The sequence below is a fragment of the Anomaloglossus baeobatrachus genome, chromosome 2, assembly GCF_048569485.1.
Source record: "Anomaloglossus baeobatrachus isolate aAnoBae1 chromosome 2, aAnoBae1.hap1, whole genome shotgun sequence".
NCBI classification, from domain to species: Eukaryota; Metazoa; Chordata; class Amphibia; order Anura; family Aromobatidae; genus Anomaloglossus; species Anomaloglossus baeobatrachus.
Genome location: NC_134354.1, coordinates 776,410,424 through 776,430,723, shown reverse-complemented (window position 1 = coordinate 776,430,723; position 20,300 = coordinate 776,410,424). Strand labels below are relative to the sequence as shown.

Sequence of the window (20,300 nt, the reverse complement as noted above, 5' to 3'; positions counted from 1 at the left end):
AGGTGCGCCACTTGCGGCACTGCTGGATGTATGATAGCATCCACTTTTGCTAAGCCAGCTGAAATAGCCTGGAGTGCCCATACGGCTGCGAATGCCGGAGCAAACGACGCGCCGATAGCTTCATAGACAGATTTTAACCAAAGGTCCATCTGTCTGTCATTGGCATCTTTAAGTGAAGCGCCATCCTCCACTGCAACTATGGACCTAGCTGCGAGTTTGGAAATCGGGGGGTCTACCTTTGGACACTGTGTCCAGCGCTTGACCACCTCAGGGGGGAAAGGGAAACGCGTATCTTTAGATCGTTTAGAGAAACGCCTTTCTGGGTGAGCGTCGTGCTTCTGGATTGATTCTCTGAAGTCAGCGTGATCCAACAAAGCACTCAATTTACGCTTGGGATAAAGGAAACGAAACTTCTCCTGCTCCGCAGCCGCCTCTTCTGCTGAAGGGGCTGGGGGAGAAATATCCAACAGCCTATTGATGGCTGAGATAAGGTCGTTTACCATGGCATCCCCATCAGGGGTATCCAGGTTGAGATGGGTTCCAGGAATGGATTCCTGATCACTCTCATCAGACACATCACAGGGAGACTGATTGCGCTGAGACCCTGAGCAGTGTGATGACGTCGAGGGTCTTTCCCAGCGAGCTCGCTTAGGGTGGCTGGGGCTATCATCTGAGTCATAATCCTCGGCCTGTGAAGCCGGGGACCCCCCTGTGGGCTGGATTAATTCCAAGTGAGGGGGACCTGAGGACAGAGGCCTCGCCGTGCCCAAAGACTGAGCCCCATGCATAGATTGCAAGGTTTCAAGGATTTTTGCCATAGAGACAGACATATTATCAGCAAAAACTGCAAAGTCTGTCCCTGTCACCGGGGCAGGACTTACAGGCGTCTCAGCCTGGGTCACTCTCCCTCCTGACTCCGGCTGGCGAAGCAGCACCGGGTCGGAGCATTGCACACAATGGGGGTCATCGGAGCCTGCTGGTAGATTAGCCCCACATGCAGCACCCGCAGTATACACAGCCCTAGCCTTGGCAGCCTTGCGTTTTGAGGATGGCATGTTGTTGCTTCCACAGAGTGATCTGGGAGATGCAGCCAGAAGCGACCTCACAGTGCAAGAAATACAATATCTCTATATCCTACACAGTACACCGATACACCGTGAGGCACTAGAGGGACCAGCACAGAAAAATCGCTTACCGCCCGCTTAAAAAGCGGGTGTGTGGTCGCCAGATAGCCCCTAGTCCAGGTCTCCCAGAGCCTTGCGTCCTTCCTCCAGCCAGACTGCATGTAATGGCTGCCGGCGTCCTGAGAGAGAAGGGGGGCGGGCCCTGGGCGTTCCTGGCTAAGAGCGGGAAGCCTGCTTCCCTCTGTGCCTAGTGTGAGGGCTGGAGCATGTAAATCAGGCTCCAGCCCTCGTCGCTGCTAGCGAACAGCGTCTCTCCCCTACCCTGAATGACAGGGTGGGGGCGGGAACAAATCGGAGCTGCCGGCGTCCTAGGCCCAAAAAGCCGGGGACTCAATTTATAACCGCCGCCGCCGTAAAAGCGCGGACGGCGGATCCCCGGCGCACCACAAGTCACAGCAGCGCCGCCCGGTCCAGAGGGGGTCGGCGCTGCGTTCCCATACACAAACAATCCCCCAGTAATCTGTAGGGACACTAACTCCAACGTTGCGGTCCCCGGCGCACTACAACACCCAGCCAGCCCGGAGTGTGTCTGTGCCTGCCGGGGACACAGAGTACCTGTATGATGCAGGGCCTGTCCCTGATCGTACTCCTGCTCCGTCTCCATCAGGTTCTAATGGGTCTGTGGATGGAGCCCGGCGTCAGAGCTGAGAGGCCGGCAGGATCCCACTTCCACAGAGCCCTACCAGGGGATGTGGAAGGAAAACAGCATGTCAGGCTCCAGCCCTGTACCAGCAATAGGTACCTCAACCTTACAACACCATCCAGGGGTGAGAAGGGAGCATGCTGGGGACACTATATGTGTCCTCTTTTCTTCCATCCGAAATAGTCAGCAGCTACTGCTGACTAAAATCTGTGGAGCTATGCATGGAATGTCTGACCTCCTTCGCACACAAAGCTAAAACTGGAGAACCCGTGATACCACGGGGGGGGGTATAGCCAGAGGGGGAGGGGCCTTGCACTTTTAATGTAGTGCTTTGTGTGGCCTCCAGAGGGCAGTAGCTATACCCCAATCGTCTGGGTCTCCCAATAGAGCGCTGAAGAAAAGGAATTTACGGTAAGTAAACAAAATTCCCTTTTTTTTTACCATATTAAAAAATAAAAAAATACACATTTGGTGCTGCTGCTTTTGTAAAAGTCCAACCTATCAATGTACAAAATAAGGGAATTGGGGATCAATTAAACAGCGTAACAGAAAAAAAAAAATCAAAATGCCAGAATTGCAGTTTTTTCGGCCGCCGCAACAACAGAAAAAAATGTAAGAGACGATCAAAGCATCATATATAACCCAAAATAATATGAAAAAAATCTTCAGCTGAGGGCACCAAAAATAACCTATCGCACAGCTACATATTCCAAAAATTGTAAACTTTTCTCAGAAAGCCGCGACACAAGCAGGATTTTCTTTTTTTTTTTTCTTCTTTCTCCAAAATGTAAGAATTTTTTTTTTTGCCCACCACTTAAATAAAACAAAAAATATACATGTTCGGTATCTACAAAATCATACAGACCTGGAGAATCGTGCTACCAGGTCGGTTTTATGGTAAAATAAACTTTTTAAATAAAAAATAAAATAAAAAAAATGTACAGAATTTTACTTGTTTTCTTTTGCTATTTTGCCACACTTGGCTTTTTTTTTTTTTTCCTGATTACCGTCACATAATATACAATGGATGGCATCACTTAAAAGTACAACTCACCCTGCAAAATAGTCCTCATATGACTATATGGACAGAAAATGTAATTCTTAATTGTAAAGTTATTGCTCTTCGAATAAAGGAAAGAAAAACAAAAGCGCAAAAAAAAAATCGCCTGGTCCTTTAGGGGTTAACGGCTCGGTCAGAAATTCCCACTCGTCAAAGCTTAAGCTGGAGGATCTTAGTTATGAGTAAAGATGAAAAGAATTACTTAGAGGAAGGCACGCCTGCTTCATAAGATGGGGCAAGTCTTTTAAAGAGAATCTGTCCCCAGGTTTTTCCTATGTAATTTGAGAGCAGCATAATGTAGGGGCAGAAACCCTGATTCCTGTGATGTCACTTACTGGGCTGCGTTTTGCTCTTTTAATAAAATCAGTGTTTTATCAGCAGGAGATTATCACTACAGGACTAGGTGACTTGTGCATCCTAGTCCAACCACACCCCCAGCACAGATTAGCAGCTTTCTTTCAATATACCTTGTACACAGCTGGCAATCGGTGGTGTGGTCGGGGTTATACACAGCTCCGCATCCTGAGCTCTGCTGGATCTACAGCAGAGAAAACAGGGATTGTATCACAAATGATGCACTCAGTAAACTAAGTGACATATCTCTGGAATCAGGTAATATTTGGTGGAAACATGTTCTGTGTAAAATCCTCTAAAAAGAGAAATGAGGGCCCGTATGCCTTGAGAGGAATATAAAGGTTCGGTCTTGAGAAACAACAAGTCCTCTTTACCACCCATGAAAACTGAAGAGGTTTTTTTCCCTAGTTTTAGTGAAATCCAGGAGTGATATACAGCCGTAAAAGTAGTGGAAGGTTGCACTAGATGGACCTAGGTCTTTTGTTGTAACGGTGTATGTGCCACGTGAAGAAAAAAAATTAAGGGGTTGTCATTAAGCAAAGACAAGGCTGTGCTGCTGCAGTAATACCGATTTTACATTGGTGCCTAGTTGCTCTCCTTTAATCGCCGTGTGTAGTTTTCTGCTAATTAGATCTCGATGCACAGAAGCCGGTCTGTGCACTGGGTCTCCTCCCCGTCTGTGATTCCCCAGCCCCGCTGCCTGCCTTCAGTCTTTGAATGACAAGCCAATGTGTGTTTCAGTGACCATCCTCCTCTGCTTCACACCTCTTCTCCAAACCGAGTAGGGAGGTGGAAGGGATGGGGAATCACAGACGGGGAGGAGACTGCTCATGGTGCTGACAATTTTATTAGATTCATGTGCCAAATGGATGAAGAGTGTCCCATCGATTTAATATGGAATTTGTGTGGTTTCCATTTGGGGAATCACAGACTGGGAGGAGACTGCCCAGTGTATTGACAAATTAATTAGATTCATGTGCCAAATAGAAGCAGAGTGGCCCATCGATTTACATGGGATCTGTCTGGTTTCCGTTTGTTTTTAGAACAACCATTTTCCCTCATCAACCCAGTTTTAAAAAAAACAAGGAAAGCCGACAGACCCCAATGATCTCAAGGGAACGGACACGTGATCTCACAGAAAGAAAACTTTTCTGTTTCATTCTTTTGTTCTATGTAGAATAAATAACAGGGCATGTGAAGAAAACCGTAGGGCGCACTTACAGCGCACGATATGTGGCGACCCGGCAGACTGACCTTCAGAGTGTTTAAAGAAGTTGTCCAGTTACCAAAACTGATTTTTTTTTTTCTGATAAATCTTGCTAATATGTGCCCCTCAACACATCTATTATGTTTTTTCAGCAAAATTACCTTTCATTGTACACTAGCAGCACACGGTCATTGCTGGCTCCAGCTCTGATGGGGTTAATCTCTCCTCTGACTTCCTGTGTTCAGTTCCTACAAGTCCCAGAATTCTTTGTGGCTCTAGGGCGGTGTCTGGCTTATCTAACACACCCATTGTGTCTAATACACCCACTCTGCTCCCACCCAAACCCTCCTCCCTGCCTCTTCCCAGTGGATGCACTGAGATCAATTACACAGAGACAGCAGCAGCTCTACACAGCCAGGGGAAGAAAGTGTGTGTGCGCGTATATACAGTGTGTGTGCGCGTATATACAGTGTGTGTGCGCGTATATACAGTGTGTGTGTGCATATATACAGTGTGTGAGTGTGTATGTGTGTGTGTATGTCATACTCACCTGTCTGCAGGGTCCCGGTGCCATGCCTGCTTCCAGCCCCTGTCTCGGTACCCGCCGCTCTGGCAGTGTGCAGTCTCCCCGGGGCACGCACGAAGCTTGCAGGACCTGGCCGTGGATCACCTGATGCAGTCACCTGACGCATCAGCTGATCGTAGTCTCGCCGGCTTTTTCGCGCCCGGCCGGCTATCAGCTGATCCTGCCGTCAGGGGACTTCATCAGCTGATTACCGGCAGCTCCTGCAGTGATGGGCCAGGATCAGACTCCGCTGCAGGAGCTGCCGGTAATCAGCACAGACGTGAGTATTTATTTTTTTTTATTTTTTTTTTTTGCACTGATGCTTCAGCTGATTGTATAATCGGCTTTTATACAATCAGCTGATGTGTGATGGGATTCAGGCACTTGATCCTGACACATCATCTGATCTCTTTGCCTTCCAGCAAACCGATCAGATGATTTTGGATCCGGATTGGACGTCGCGGGACCCTAACCCAGGATTACTGCGGAGGGGGGTTTATTTCAATAAAGATGGAGTCACTAATTGTGTTGTGTTTTATTTCTAATAAAAATATTTTTCTGTGTGTTGTGTTTTTTTTTTTTTTTTATCATTACTAGAAATTCATGGTGGCCATGTCTAATATTGGCGTGACACCATGAATTTCGGGCTTAGGGCTAGCTGATAATATACAGCTAGCCCTAACTCCATTATTACCCGGCTAGCCACCCGGCATCAGGGCAGCTGGAAGAGTTGGATACAGCGCCAGAAGATGGCGCTTCTATGAAAGCGCCATTTTCTGGGGTGGCTGCGGACTGCAATTCGCAGTGGGGGTGCCCAGAAAGCTTGGGCACCCTTCACTGTGGATTCCAATCCCCAGCTCCCTAGTTGTACCCGGCTGGACACCAAAATTAGGCGAAGCTCACGTCATTTTTTTTTTTTAAATTATTTCATGAAATAAAAAAAAAAAAAAGGGCTTCTCTATATAATTGTCTGGGTCTCCCAATAGGAGCTAGAAGAAAAGGAATTTACGGTAAGTAAACAAAATTCCCTTCTTTTGGTTCCCAGCCGGGTACAACTAGGCAGCTGGGGGTTGGGGGCAAGCCCGTACCTGCCTGCTGTACCCGGCTAGCATACAAAAATATGGCGAAGCCCACGTCATTTTTTTTTTCTTTTTGGGTAAAAAACTGCATACAGTCCTGGATGGAGGATGCTGAGCCTTGTAGTTCTGCAGCTGCTGTCTGCTCTCCTGCATACAATGAACATTTTGAATAAGGAAATGACATCAGACCTTTTTTATTTTTTTCATCAACAATCTTTAATGGCATTGTGCACTGATTAAAAACGCAGTGAGCAAAAACGCAGCAAAAAAGGCACCAAATCGCGGCAAAAACGTGACATGCAGCACCGCAGGTGACAGAGCAGAGCAAGTTGGTGACATGCTCTGCTCTGACACATAGTGTGCTGCATGTCACTGTATCCACTCTGGGACTTTTTGTGCAGGTGACCGGATGATACATGTCACTAACTGCCCCACTCTGTGATTTCTGCTGCATAGTACGTATACACTCTCACCTGCACAACAAGTCCCATAGTGGAGACAGTTAGTGACATGTAGCATCCGGTCACCTGCACTACAAGTGCCAGAGTGGAGAAAGATAGTGACATGCAGCACACTATGTGTCAGAGCAGAGCATGTCACTGTCTCCACTCCGCTGACCTCAGAGCCCGTACACGCTGCGATGGATGCAGGGGGACACAGAACAAGTAATCGTCCGACACTGGAGTCATCTGATTACTTGGGATGAATTGAGCAGTAAAATGCTCTGGTGCTCGATGGGCGAAGCCCATGCCGATTTTTAAAAAAAAAAATTCATTAAAAATAAAAAAACAAAAAAATCACATTGTTTGTGGGCTCCCGCTGCATTTTCTGTTGCTAAGGGTAACCAAAGCAGCTACTGGCTGCTAGCCCCCGCTGCTTGGTGTTACTTTCACTGGCAATAGAAATGCAGGGAAGCATTTTTTTTTTATAAAGATTTTTCCCTGAAAACGTTTTTAAGAAAATGACGTGGGCTTCGCCATATTTTTGTATGCTAGCCAGGTACGGCAGGCAGCTACGGGCTGCCCCCAACCCCCAGCTGCCTAGTTGTACCCGGCTGGGAACCAAAAATATAGAGAAGCCCTTTTTTTTTTTTTTATTTCATGAATTTCATGAAATAATTAAAAAAAAAATGACATGGGCTTCGCCGAATTTTTGAGTCCAGCCAGGTACAACTAGGCAGCTGGGGATTGGAATCCGCAGTGAAGGGTGCCCAAACTTTCTGGGCCCCCCGCTGCGAATTGCAGTCCACAGCCGCCCCAGAAAATGGCGCTTTCATAGAAGCGCCATCTTCTGGCGCTGTATCCAATTCTTCCAGTGGCCCTGGTGGCAGGTGGCACGCTGGGTAATAAGGGGTTAATACCAGCTATGTTTTACCCGCTGGTATAAAGCCCGAGATTCTTAATGTCAGGCCAAGGTTGACCTGGCCATTAAGAATCTCCAATAAAGGGTTTAAAAAAAAAAGACCACACAGAGAAAAATACTTTATTAGAAATAAATACACAGACACAGTAGGGACTCCATGTTTATTACTCCCTCTCACCCCTCCACGATGGAGAGATTTCTGTACTGACCATGCCAGGAGAGAGCGAGGGGGGGGGAGGAAAAGAAAGCGAGCGGGGGGGAGGAAAAGAGAGCGAGCGGGGGGGAAAGAGAGCGAGCGGGGGGGAGAAGAGAGCGAGGGGGAGGAAAAGAGAGCGAGGGGGAGGAAAAGAGAGCGAGGGGGGAGGAAAAGAGAGCGAGGGGGGAGGAAAAGGGGGGGGAGGAAAAGAAAGCGAGGGGGGAGGAAAAGAGAGCGAGGGGGGGAGGAAAAGAAAGCGAGGGGGAGGAAAAGAGAGCGAGGGGGGGAGGAAAAGAGAGCGAGGGGGGGAGGAAAAGAGAGCGAGGGGGGGAGGAAAAGAGAGCGAGGGGGGGAGGAAAAGAGAGCGAGGGGGGGAGGAAAAGAGAGTGCGGGGGGAGGAAAAGAGAGCGGGGGGAGGAAAAGAGCGCGGGGGGAGGAAAAGAGAGCGCGGGGGGGAGGAAAAGAGAGCGCAGGGGAGGAAAAGGGAGCGAGGGGGGAAGAGAGCGAGGGAAAAGAGGGGAGAGGAGAGAGGGAGAAGAGGGGGGCAGAGAAGAGGGGGAAGAGGGGAGGGGGAGAAGAGTGGGGGGAGAGAAGAGAGTGGGGAAAGAACAGGGGGGGGGGAAGAGGGGAGGGGGAGAAGAGTGGGGGGAGAGAAGAGAGTGGGGAAAGAACAGGGGGGGGGGGGAAGAGGGGAGGGGGAGAAGAGTGGGGGGAGAGAAGAGAGTGGGGAAAGAACAGGGGGGGGGCAGAGGTGCTCTGTCTCCACTCTGTGACTTGTGGTGCAGGTGACAGAGTGCAGACAGTTGGTCCCATGCAGCAGGACAGATGGCAGAGCACAGCGGTGACATGCCTGTCAGTGTCTTGCTGCTGGGAGGAGCAGATGATCACACTGCCCGACACCGGCCGCTCTCCTGACATCGCAGCAGAGCGGGCGGGTGGACAGTGTGAGCACATACTTACGTGCAGGGGGGGATTCAGCTGAAGACCCCCCCCTGTACTGCACACTGGCGCCCCGTGTCTCACCATCTGCCGGACGCGGCTCCACACAAACGTCCTCCGGATCCTCCCCTCGATGCTGAGCTGTGACGTGCGGTAGTCACCGCCCACAGCCCTGTCACTCAATCTGAGTGGCGCCGGCATCCTGTGACGTACCCGTCTTGTTTGAGAGCCCGGAAATGCCGGGACGTCAGAGGATGCCGGCGGCCACAGCTCCAGGGGGTCATGTGACCGGCACTGAGCGTGCAGGATAGCGCCGCTCAGTGCCAGAACTGGAAACAGAAGCCAATGGAGAAGACGCCTAGAAAGGTAAGTAGAGCTCATACAGAAAATAAAAAAAATGGGTGAACCACCCCTTTAATCTCCCGTTGTTCTCGGCAGCACATACTGTTTACCCGGCTGAGAAGGAAGGTTGATGGTTTATCTTTTTATTTTCCCCTCTTTCTCGTTTTTTTCCAGCTTCCTTGACAGATTGATGACGCAGTTATATAGATTCCTGGTTGCACGCATCTGCCATAGACCTCATGTATCTCTCTCATTGTCTTTCTCCACAGACCTTTGCAGGAGCTCAGAGTAATGAAGACGTCTGCCAGTACCACACCGGGGTGCCCATCTTCCATGAAGGGTATATAGGAAATTATTATTATTTTTATTATTATTATTATTATTATAGCGCCATTTATTCCATGGCGCTTTACATGTGAAAAGGGTGCACATAAAAACTAGTACAACAATCATTAACCGTACAAAACAGACTGGTACAGGAGGAGAGAGGACCCTGCCCACGAGGGCTCACAGTCTACAGGGAATGGGTGAGGATACAGGAGGAGAGAAGACCCTGCCCACGAGGGCTCACAGTCTACAGGGAATGGGTGAGGATACAGGAGGAGAGAGGACCCTACCCACGAGGGCTCACAGTCTACAGGGGATGGGTGATGATACAGGAGGAGAGAGGACCCTACCCACGAGGGCTCACAGTCTACAGGGGATGGGTGAGGATAAAGAGGGAGAGAGGACCCTGCCCGCGAGGGCTCACTGTCTACAGGGGATGGGTGAGGGTACAGGACGAGATAGGACCCTGCCCACGAGGGATCACAGTATACAGGGGATAGGTGAGGATACAGGAGTAGAGAGGACCCTGCCCACGAGGGCTCACAGTCTACAGGGGATGGGTGAGGATAAAGGAGGAGAGAGGACCCTGCCCGTGAGGGCTCAGTCTACAGGGAATGGGTGAGGATAAAGGAGGAGAGAGGACCCTGCCCGCGAGGGTTCACAGTCTACAGGGAATGGGTGATGGTACAGTAGGTGAGGACAGAGCTGGTTGCGCAGTGGTGTACTGGACTGAGGGCTATTGTAGGTTGTAGGCTTTTTGGAAGAGATGGGTCTTGAGGTTCCTCTTGAAGCTTTCCACGGTAGGGGAGAGTCTGATGTGCTGAGGTAGAGCGTTCCAGAGTATGGGGGATGCACGGGAGAAATCTTGTACGTGATTGTGGGAAGAGGAGATGAGAGGGGAGCAGAGAAGGAGATCTTGTGAGGATCTGAGGTTGCGTGCAGGTAGGTATTGGGAGACTAGGTCACAGATGCAGGGAGCAGACAGGTTGTGGATGGCTTTGTATGTCATGGTTAATGTTTTGACTGAAGTCGTTAGGCGATGGGAAGCCAGTGAAGGGATTGGCAGAGTGGCGAGGCTGGGGAGTAGCGAGGGGAGAGGTGGATTAAGCGGGTCGCAGAGTTTAGGATAGATTGGAGGGGTGCAAGAGTGTTGGAAAGGAGGCCAGAGAGCAGGAGGTTGCAGTAGTCGAGGCGGGAGATGATGAGGGCATGCACTAATGTTTTTGCTGATTCTTGGTTAAGGAAAGCACGGATCCGGGAGATATTTTTGAGTTGTAGTCTGCATGAGGTGAAGAGGGCTTGGATGTGTGGCTTGAAGGATAGAGCAGAGTCGAGGGTTACTCTGAGGCAACGATCTTGTGAGGCTGAAATAAGAGAAATGCCCCTTTTATCATTGTGTAAAATGGACTCTACCTGCTATCAGTAAATACACTAAACTTGTCCTCCACTTGCTGGCTTTTGCCATTTTTTAATTTTTTGTAGAACAAAAAAGTAAAAAAAAAAAAAACAAAGAAAAACTGAGTTTTGTTTTTTATTTTTATTTTCCGTCAACTCCCGCCCACTCGTAATTCCTCCATTATTCAGCACGTTATTTGGTGTCATTAAAAGCTACAACTCACCCTGCAAAAAAACAAGCTCTTATATGGCTGAAAAATAGGTCGAGGATGGGGGAGGGGGGTAATGGCCATCTCCAAAGGGTTAAAGAAAAATTTGCACACGTACTGTGTATTTCAGCACCAAAAAAGCATGTCTTGGCTCGAAAAAAGGAAAAGAGCTGCTTTTCTTCAGCGCTCTATTGGGAGACCCAGACGATTGGGGTATAGCTACTGCCTCCGGAGGCCACACAAAGCACTACACTAAAAAGTGCAAGGCCCCTCCCCTTCTGGCTATACCCCCCCGTGGTGTCACGGGTTCTCCAGTTTTCAAGCTTTGTGCGAAGGAGGTCAGACATCCATGCATAGCTCCACAGATTTTAGTCAGCAGTAGCTGCTGACTATTTCGGATGGAAGAAAAGAGGGCCCATATAGGGCCCCCAGCATGCTCCCTTCTCACCCGTTGATGGTGTTGTAAGGTTGAGGTACCTATTGCTGGTACGGAGGCTGGAGCCCACATGCTGCTTTCCTTCCACATCCCCCTGAGGGGCTCTGTGGAAGTGGGATCCTGCCGGCCTCAAAGCTCTGACGCCGGGCTCCATCCACAGACCCATTTGAACCTGCTGGATACGGAGCTGGAGTACCGTTCAGGGACATGGCCCTGCACCATTACAGGTACTCTGTGTCCCCGTACACACAGGCACAGCACACTCCAGACTTGCTGGGTGTGCTAGTGCGCCGGGGACAGTAATGGGTTACAGTCACTGCAGCTTTGCTGAGTGACTTTGTGTTTTGGGAACTACCGCGCCGGACGCTCCGGGAGCGGCGGCGCGGCTGGGACTTGTAGTTCGCCGGGGACTGGGCGCCGACCGCGCTTTTACGGCGGCGGCGCTTATAAATCCAGTCCCCGGCTTCTGCGGCCTAGTGCCGCTTCGTTCCCGCCCCCTCCCTGTCACTCAGGGAAGGGGACAGGCGCTGAGCAATCAGCAGCGCCGAGGGCTGGAGCCTTTTTACATGCTCCAGCCCTCTCACTGCACTCTGTCGGACGCCGGATTCCCGCTCTGCCTTGGGGGCACGCCCACGGCCCGCCCCTCCTCACATGAGCTGGGGAAGAAGCCGGCAGCCATTACTGCAGTCCGAGCTCGGACTTTCGGCACCAAGGCAGGACGGTGGCGATCATACACCCGCTTATAGGCGGGCGGTAAGCGGCACACATAGTGCCGACCACAATATAACTGCAGTGTGTACATGTGTTGTTTTTAACTGCATAGGTCGCTATATGCCCGCAGGGGGAGCGACACATCAGCAGCAGGAAAGCAGGTGTGCTAAGGCACAGGCTTTCTAGGCTGCTTGTATTGCACGACTGAGGTGTTCATTTGTGTTTATGCTTATATGCTATACATTGCACTGTACAGTCGCTAGTCTTAGCTATATTCTCCTGGAATGGCTAGACTACAGCAGCAGAAAACCAAGGGTGCTGGGGCACAGGTTTTTTTCTATGCTGCTTGTATTGCATGGGCTGCAGGGTGCGTTTGTACTTGTGCTTGTATGCTATACATTGCACTGTCTGGTCACTCTTCTGGGCCATATTCCCCTAGATGACTAGTCTACAGCAGCAGGAGAGCTGGGGTGCTGGGGCACAGGCTTCTATGCTGCTTGTATTGCATGTGCTGCAGTGTTCATTTGTACTTGTGCTTGTATGCTATACATTGCACTGTAGGGTCACTCTTCTGGGCTATATTCCCCTAGATGACTAGTATACAGCAGCAGAAGAGCAGGGGTGCCAGGGCACAGGCTTCTATGCTGCTTGTATTGCTTGTGCTGCAGTGGTCATTTGTACTTTATGCCTGTATGCTATACATTGCACTGTACGGTCACCAATCTTGGCTATATACTTCTAGATAGCTAGTCGGCAGCGGCAAAAAAGCAACACAGATTTTCAGTGCTGTTTTTACTACATGGGATGCTGTTCATGACACCGTCCCATTGTGTGCATGCTCCCCTGTAGCACGTCGTCTGCCGGGGTCTCTAGCACTTCGTCTGCCGGGGTCTCTACTAGTTGTGGCCAAAGAAACCACCTGTCAACCCTGTCCATGGACAGGGACGGAGTAGTCATAATATAGAGACTTGCAGTCCAGACAGGCCATGGGCAATCTACTTGACCAAAAGGCAGCTCTTCAGGGCTTTGATACTGACATCGCTCTCAATCCGGATACACCGGGTGGTAACGCCATACGGAATGATCCTATAGCGTCCATCAATGGAAGGTTGGATCTTTCTCCCTCAGCTCCCCCAGTGGAGATAGGAGACGAACAGGAGAAGTTCCTTTTCAGTATCTCACACAGATATTGAGTATTTTTCTGGCCACGCTGACTTCAGAGAAGCAGTCCAGGAACACCACGCTTACCAGATAAGCGTCTTCTCCAAACGTTTTTAGGATACACGTTATCCCTTTTCCCCTGACGTGGTCAGCGCTGGACCCAGGGTCCAAAGGATCTAGAGCCATAGTTGCACTGGAGATGGGGCTTCACTTAAAGATGCCATTCACAGACAGATGGACTCTGGTTGAAATCTGTCTAGGAAGCTATCGGCGTGTCGGTTGCTCCGGCATCCACAGCCGTATAGGCAACCTAACCTTTTCAGCTGTTCTTGCGCAGCTGGCCTTGAGCACAGGGACATCTGTACCGCAGAGGCGTCCGTAACCCCGCAATGTCTGCACTGCGACTTACCCTGTTAATACTGTCCTAAAAGTACAGTCGAGGTTTCGGTCCTTCCCAAGCTCCGGCAGGTCCCAATTGTCCTCGTGCAAAAGGGCTACAAAACCTCAGACGGGCTCAGATTCCGGCCGGGCTCAATCACGCCCAAGGAAGGCAGTCGGAGGAACCGCTACCAAGGCGGTCTCCTCAGGACTCTCAGCTCTCTCTCTCTCTCTCCGCATCCGCGGTTGATGGCAGACTCCTCCGCCTTTGGCGACATTTAGCTGCCACAGGTCACGGACCGGTGGGTGACGGACATTGTGCGCACGTGCACAGGACAGTGTTCTGTTCTCGTCCTCCGACTCCATTCTTCAGAACGGCCCCACCCCCCACCGAGCAGATGCCCTGCTGCAGGCGGTGGACGCTCTAAGAGCACAAGGAGTGGTGATCCCGGTCCCCCCTCAGGAACGAGGGCGAGGGTTTGTACTCCAATCTCTTTGTGGCTCCAAAAAAGGACGGTTCCTTCCGTCCTGTTCTGGTCCTGAAACTGCTCAACGAGCATGCGAACGCCAGGCGGTTCCGGATGGGATCCCTCCGATCCGTCATTGCCTCAATGTCTCGAGGAGACTTCCTTGCCTCAACAGACATCAAAGGTGCCTATCTCCACGTGCCAATTGCTACGGAGCACCAACGTTTTCTACGTTTTGTGATAGGAGACTAACATCTTCAGTCCGTAGCTCTGCCATTCAGTCTGGCGACAGCCCCACGGGTGTTCACCAAGGTCATGGCAGCAGTGGTAGCAGTCTTGCACTCTCAGGGACACCCGGTGATCCCGTACTTGGACGATCTACTCGTCAAAGCACCCTCCCTCGAGGCATGCCAACGCAGCCTGAATGTTACGCTGGAGACTCTCCAGACTTTCGGGTGGATCATCAATTTGGCAAGGTCACATCTGTCTCCGACTCAATCACTAACGTATCTCGGCATGGAGTTTCATACTCTATCAGCAATAGTGAAGCTTCCGCTGAACAAGCAGCGTTCACTGCAGACAGAGGTGCAGTCTCTCCTTCAAGGCCAGTCGCACCCCTTAAGGCGCCTCATGCACTTCCTAAGGAAGATGGTGGTAGCCATCGAGGCTGTTCTCTTTGCGCAGTTTCATCTGCGCCAACGGCAATGGGACATTCTCCGCCAATGGGACGGGCAGTCAACCTCCCTGGACAGGGAAGTCTCCCTTTCCCTGACGGCCGAGGACTCTCTGCAATAGTGGCTTATTCCCACCTCATTGTCATAGCCCCCATCCTGGGCAGTGGTCACGACAGATACGAGTCTGTCAGGGTGGGGAGCAGTTTGTCTCCGCCACATGGCTCAGGGGACGTGGACTCAGCAGGAGTCCACCCTTCAGATCGATGTTCTGGACATCGGGGCAGGGTATCTTACCCTATTAGCTTTCCAGAAGTGGCTAGAAGGAGAGCAGATCCGAACCCAGTCGGACATCTCCACAGCGGTGGCATACATCAACCACCAAGAAGGGACGCGCAGTCAGCAAGCCTTCCAGGAAGTCCGGCGAATCCTCATGTGGGTGGAGGACGCAGCATCCACCATATCCGCAGTTCACATCCCGGGCGCAGAAAACTGGGAAGCAGACTTCCTCAGTCGCCAGGGTATGGACGCGGGGGAATGGTCCCTTCACCCGGACGTGTTTCAGGAAATCTGTTGCCGCTGGGGGGTGCCGGACGTCGACCTAATGGCGTCTCGGCACACCAACAAGGTCCCGGCATTTATGGCACGATCGCGCGATCACAGAGCTCTGGCGGCAGACGCCTTAGTGCAAGATTGGTCGCAGTTCCGGCTCACATATGTGTTTCCACCTCTGGCACTCTTGCCCAGAGTACTGCGCAAAAATCAGATCCGATTGCAGCCGCGTCATACTCGTCGCACCAGACTGGCCGAGGAGATCGTGGTACCCGGATCTGTGGCATCTCACGGTCGGCCGACCGTGGTCACTACCAGACCGACCAGACTTACTGTCCCAAGGGCCGTTTTCTCCATCGGAATTCTGCGGCCCTGAACCTGACTGTGTGGCCTTTGTGTCCTGGATCCTAGCGTCTTCAGGATTATCCCAAGGGGTCGTTGCCACCATGAGACAGGCTAGGAAGCCCACGTCTGCTAAGATCTACCACAGAACGTGGAAGATTTTCTTAATCTGGTGCTCTACTCAGGGAGTGTCTCCCTGGCCATTTGCATTGCCTACTTTTCTTTCCTTCCTACAATAGGAGTTAGAAAAGGGCTTGTCGCTCGACTCCCTCAAAGGGCAAGTCTCAGCACTATCCGTGTTTTTTCAGAAGCGTCTAGCACGTCTTTCTAAGGTGCGCACGTTCCCGCAGGGGGTTTGTCATATCGTACCCCCGTACAAGCGGCCGTTAGATCCATGGGATCTGAACAGGGTTCTAGTTGCTCTCCAGAAGCCGTTTTTCGAGCCTCTGAAGGAAGTTTCCTTTTCTCGCCTGTCACAGAAGGTGGCGTTTCTCGTTGCGATCACATCGCTTCGGCGAGTGTCTGAGCTGGCAGCTCTGTCATCCAAGGCTCCCTTCCTGGTGTTTCACCAGGACAAGGTAGTGCTGCGCCCCATTCCGGAGTTTCTCCCTAAGGTCGTATCCTCGTTTCATCTTAATCAGGATATCTCCTTACCGTCCTTTTGCACTCATCCGGTTCACCGGTATGAGAATGATTTACGTTTGCTAGATCTGGTGAGAGCACTCAGAATCTACATTTCCCGCACGGCGCCCATACGCCGTTCCGATGCCCTTGTCGCTGGTACGCGCAAGAGGTTGCAGGCTTCTAAAGCCACCCTGGCTCGATGGATCAAAGAACCAATTCTGGAAGCATACCGTTCTGCAGGGCTTCCGGTTATTTCAGGGCTGAAAGCCCATTCAACCAGAGCCGTGGGTGCGTCCTGGGCACTACGACACCAGGCTTCGGCTCAACAGGTGTGCCAGGCAGCTACCTGGTTGAGTCTGCACACTTTCACCAAACATTCTCAGGTGCATACCTATGCTTCGGCGGATGCCAGCTTAGGTAGAAGAGTCCTGCAGGCGGCAGTGATTTCCCCGTAGGGGAGGGCTGTTTTGCAGCTCTAACATGAGGTATTTATTTACCCACCCAGGGACAGCTTTTGGACGTCCCAATCGTCTGGGTCTCCCAATAGAGCGCTGAAGAAGAAGGGAATTTTGTTACTTACCGTAAATTCCTTTTCTTCTAGCTCTTATTGGGAGACCCAGCACCCGCCCTGTTGTCCTTCGGGATTTTTTTGTTGTTTGCGGGTACACATGTTGTTCATGTTGAACGGTTTTTCAGTTCTCCGATGTTACTCGGAGTTAATTTGTTTAAACCAGTTATTGGCTTTCCTCCTTCTTGCTTTGGCACTAAAACTGGAGAACCCGTGACACCACGGGGGGGTATAGCCAGAAGGGGAGGGGCCTTGCACTTTTTAGTGTAGTGCTTTGTGTGGCCTCCGGAGGCAGTAGCTATACCCCAATCGTCTGGGTCTCCCAATAAGAGCTAGAAGAAAAGGAATTTACGGTAAGTAACAAAATTCCCTTCTTTTCATGCTTTTTGTGCTTTTTTCATGCTTTTTGTGCTTTTTTCATGCTTTTTGTGCTTTTTTTCATGCTTTTTTGTGCTTTTTTTCATGCTCTTTGTGCTTTTTTCATGCTTTGTGCTTTTTTCATGCTCTTTTTGTGCTTTTTTTCATGCTCTTTTTGTGCTTTTTTCATGCTTTTTTGTGCTCTTTTTCTATTTTCATGCTTTTTGTGCTTTTTTCATGCTTTTTGTGCTTTTTTCATGCTTTTTGTGCTTTTTTCATGCTTTGTGATTTTTTTCATGCTCTTTTTGTGCTTTTTTCATGCTCTTTGTGCTTCTTTCATGCTTTTTTTCATGATCTTTTTGTGCTTTTTTTCATGCTCTTTTTGTGCTTTTTTTCATGCTCTTTTTGTGCTTTTTTTTTCATGCTTTGTGCTTTTTTTGCGCTCTTTTTTTGCGCTCTTTTTTTGCGCTCTTTTTTTGCGCTCTTTTTTTGCGCTCTTTTTTTGCGCTCTTTTTTTGCGCTCTTTTTTTGCGCTTTTTTTTGCGCTCTTTTTTTGCGCTCCTTATCTATTGAGATAGGGAGAAAAAAGAAGCGACGTGTGCACAGTGAGTCACGATTCTCATAGACTTTGCTGGGATGCTTTTTCCTTGCTTTTTATTGATTAAAAAGCATGAAAAAAAAGCGCTGTGGGCACAAGACCTTAAATGTCAGTGACATTTCCCCCGTGTACCAGGTGTGTATGTTAGTAAAATATTTGGGTTTGCTGATGTGAACATTTTCCTGACCAGTAAGGGGTTGTCTGGTGACGAACGACGGCAGTGAGCCGGTAAAAACAGTGGGGGGGGTCCGAATTATTCCTGGTGCTCAGACAATATCTATAGGATTTGTGGGTGCGCCAGGCTCTTCAGCGGGAGGGCTGGGGATTACCTCTGAGATATGGCTATCAATTGACTAAATAAAAAAAATCCTATTAGAGGCATTTTCCGCTTGGGACAATCTTTGTCCCTTTATTCCCGGTAGCTGCGCAGTTCACCATGTTCCGGATTTGTGCAAAATAACCAGTGAGCGCAGCGGCTGCGTAAAGACGGCAGCCCCACATATGGCACAAACTCAAAAACATAATATAATTGAAGAAGGCAGAGAGTATTTAAAGTGCAAAAAGGTACAAAAGTTTATTAAAAGACACAAGGTGGACATCCATGTTAAATAAAACCATATTAAAATGCCAGGATCAGGCCCCCCCCCACCCATATAGATCAATGGTGATCCATGATAATACATATTTAATCAGCATTAACAAGGTGATTGAAATCTCAACATGTAGAGAACCCCATATTGGAGTATATTCAAGCTAAATATATAGCGTCACAGGATCCCATTATACAAAGTCAGTAGCACATGCAAGGGTTACAACAACATATCTACCATAAACAGTGGTGCATTTCCAGGTCCCTGGAAAGACCTCAGGAAGGTTGCCCAACGTACGTTTCAATTTTTTTAGTAAAAATTCTTCATCAGGGGAGAGGTATTTTAATATGGTTTTATTTAACATGGATGTCCACCTTGTGTCTTTTAATAAACTTTTGTACCTTTTTTGCACTTTAAAACTCTCTTACTTCTTCAATTATATTAAGGACTATACGTCTCTGAATTGGCGGACTCCATTCACTGGAGGCTCCTCCAGACACATAGGGAGACCTGTCCATCTAGAGATGCCATGCGGAGGGAAGTTACTTTTCTTCAGCGCTCTATTGGGAGACCCAGACGATTGGGGTATAGCTACTGCCCTCTGGAGGCCACACAAAGCACTACATTAAAAGTGCAAGGCCCCTCCCCCTCTGGCTATACCCCCCCCGTGGTATCACGGGTTCTCCAGTTTTAGCTTTGTGTGCGAAGGAGGTCAGACATTCCATGCATAGCTCCACAGATTTTAGTCAGCAGTAGCTGCTGACTATTTCGGATGGAAGAAAAGAGGACACATATAGTGTCCCCAGCATGCTCCCTTCTCACCCCTGGATGGTGTTGTAAGGTTGAGGTACCTATTGCTGGTACAGGGCTGGAGCCTGACATGCTGTTTTCCTTCCACATCCCCTTGTAGGGCTCTGTGGAAGTGGGATCCTGCCGGCCTCTCAGCTCTGACGCCGGGCTCCATCCACAGACCCATTAGAACCTGATGGAGACGGAGCAGGAGTACGATCAGGGACAGGCCCTGCATCATACAGGTACTCTGTGTCCCCGGCAGGCACAGACACACTCCGGGCTGGCTGGGTGTTGTAGTGCGCCGGGGACCGCAACGTTGGAGTTAGTGTCCCTACAGATTACTGGGGGATTTTTTGTGTATGGGAACGCAGCGCCGACCCCCTCTGGACCGGGCGGCGCTGCTGTGACTTGTGGTGCGCCGGGGATCCGCCGTCCGCGCTTTTACGGCGGCGGCGGTTATAAATTGAGTCCCCGGCTTTTTGGGCCTAGGACGCCGGCAGCTCCGATTCGTTCCCGCCCCCACCCTGTCATTCAGGGTAGGGGAGAGACGCTGTTCGCTAGCAGCGACGAGGGCTGGAGCCTGATTTACATGCTCCAGCCCTCACACTAGGCACAGAGGGAAGCAGGCTTCCCGCTCTTAGCCAGGAACGCCCAGGGCCCGCCCCCCTTCTCTCTCAGACGCCGGCAGCCATTACATGCAGTCTGGCTGGAGGAAGGACGCAAGGCTCTGGGAGACCTGGACTAGGGGCTATCTGGCGACCACACACCCGCTTTTTAAGCGGGCGGTAAGCGATTTTTCTGTGCTGGTCCCTCTAGTGCCTCACGGTGTATTGGTGTACTGTGTAGGATATAGAGATATTGTATTTCTTGCACTGTGAGGTCGCTTCTGGCTGCATCTCCCAGATCCCTCTGTGGAAGCAACAACATGCCATACTCAAAACGCAAGGCTGCCAAGGCTAGGGCTGTGTATACTGCGTGTGCTGCATGTGGGGCTAATCTACCAGCAGGCTCCGATGACCCCCATTGTGTGCAATGCTCCGACCCGGTGCTGCTTCGCCAGCCGGAGTCAGGAGAGGTAGTGACCCAGGCTGAGACGCTTGTAAGTTCTGCCCCGGTGACAGGGACAGACTTTGCAGTTTTTGCGGATAATATGTCTGTGTCTATGGCAAAAATCCTTGAAACCTTGCAATC

At 50.3% G+C, this 20,300-nt stretch overlaps 1 protein-coding gene across 1 annotated transcript in view; it reads left to right on the top strand.

Moving 5' to 3' along the window:
- Positions 1-20,300, top strand: part of CHORDC1 (cysteine and histidine rich domain containing 1) — a 98,813-nt gene that overhangs the window by 62,247 nt on the left and 16,266 nt on the right. Inside the window, exon 7 of the mRNA XM_075337572.1 lies at positions 9,201-9,271. Within this exon, the coding sequence (XP_075193687.1) occupies positions 9,201-9,271 (71 nt within the window). The remainder of the gene's footprint in view (positions 1-9,200; positions 9,272-20,300) is intronic.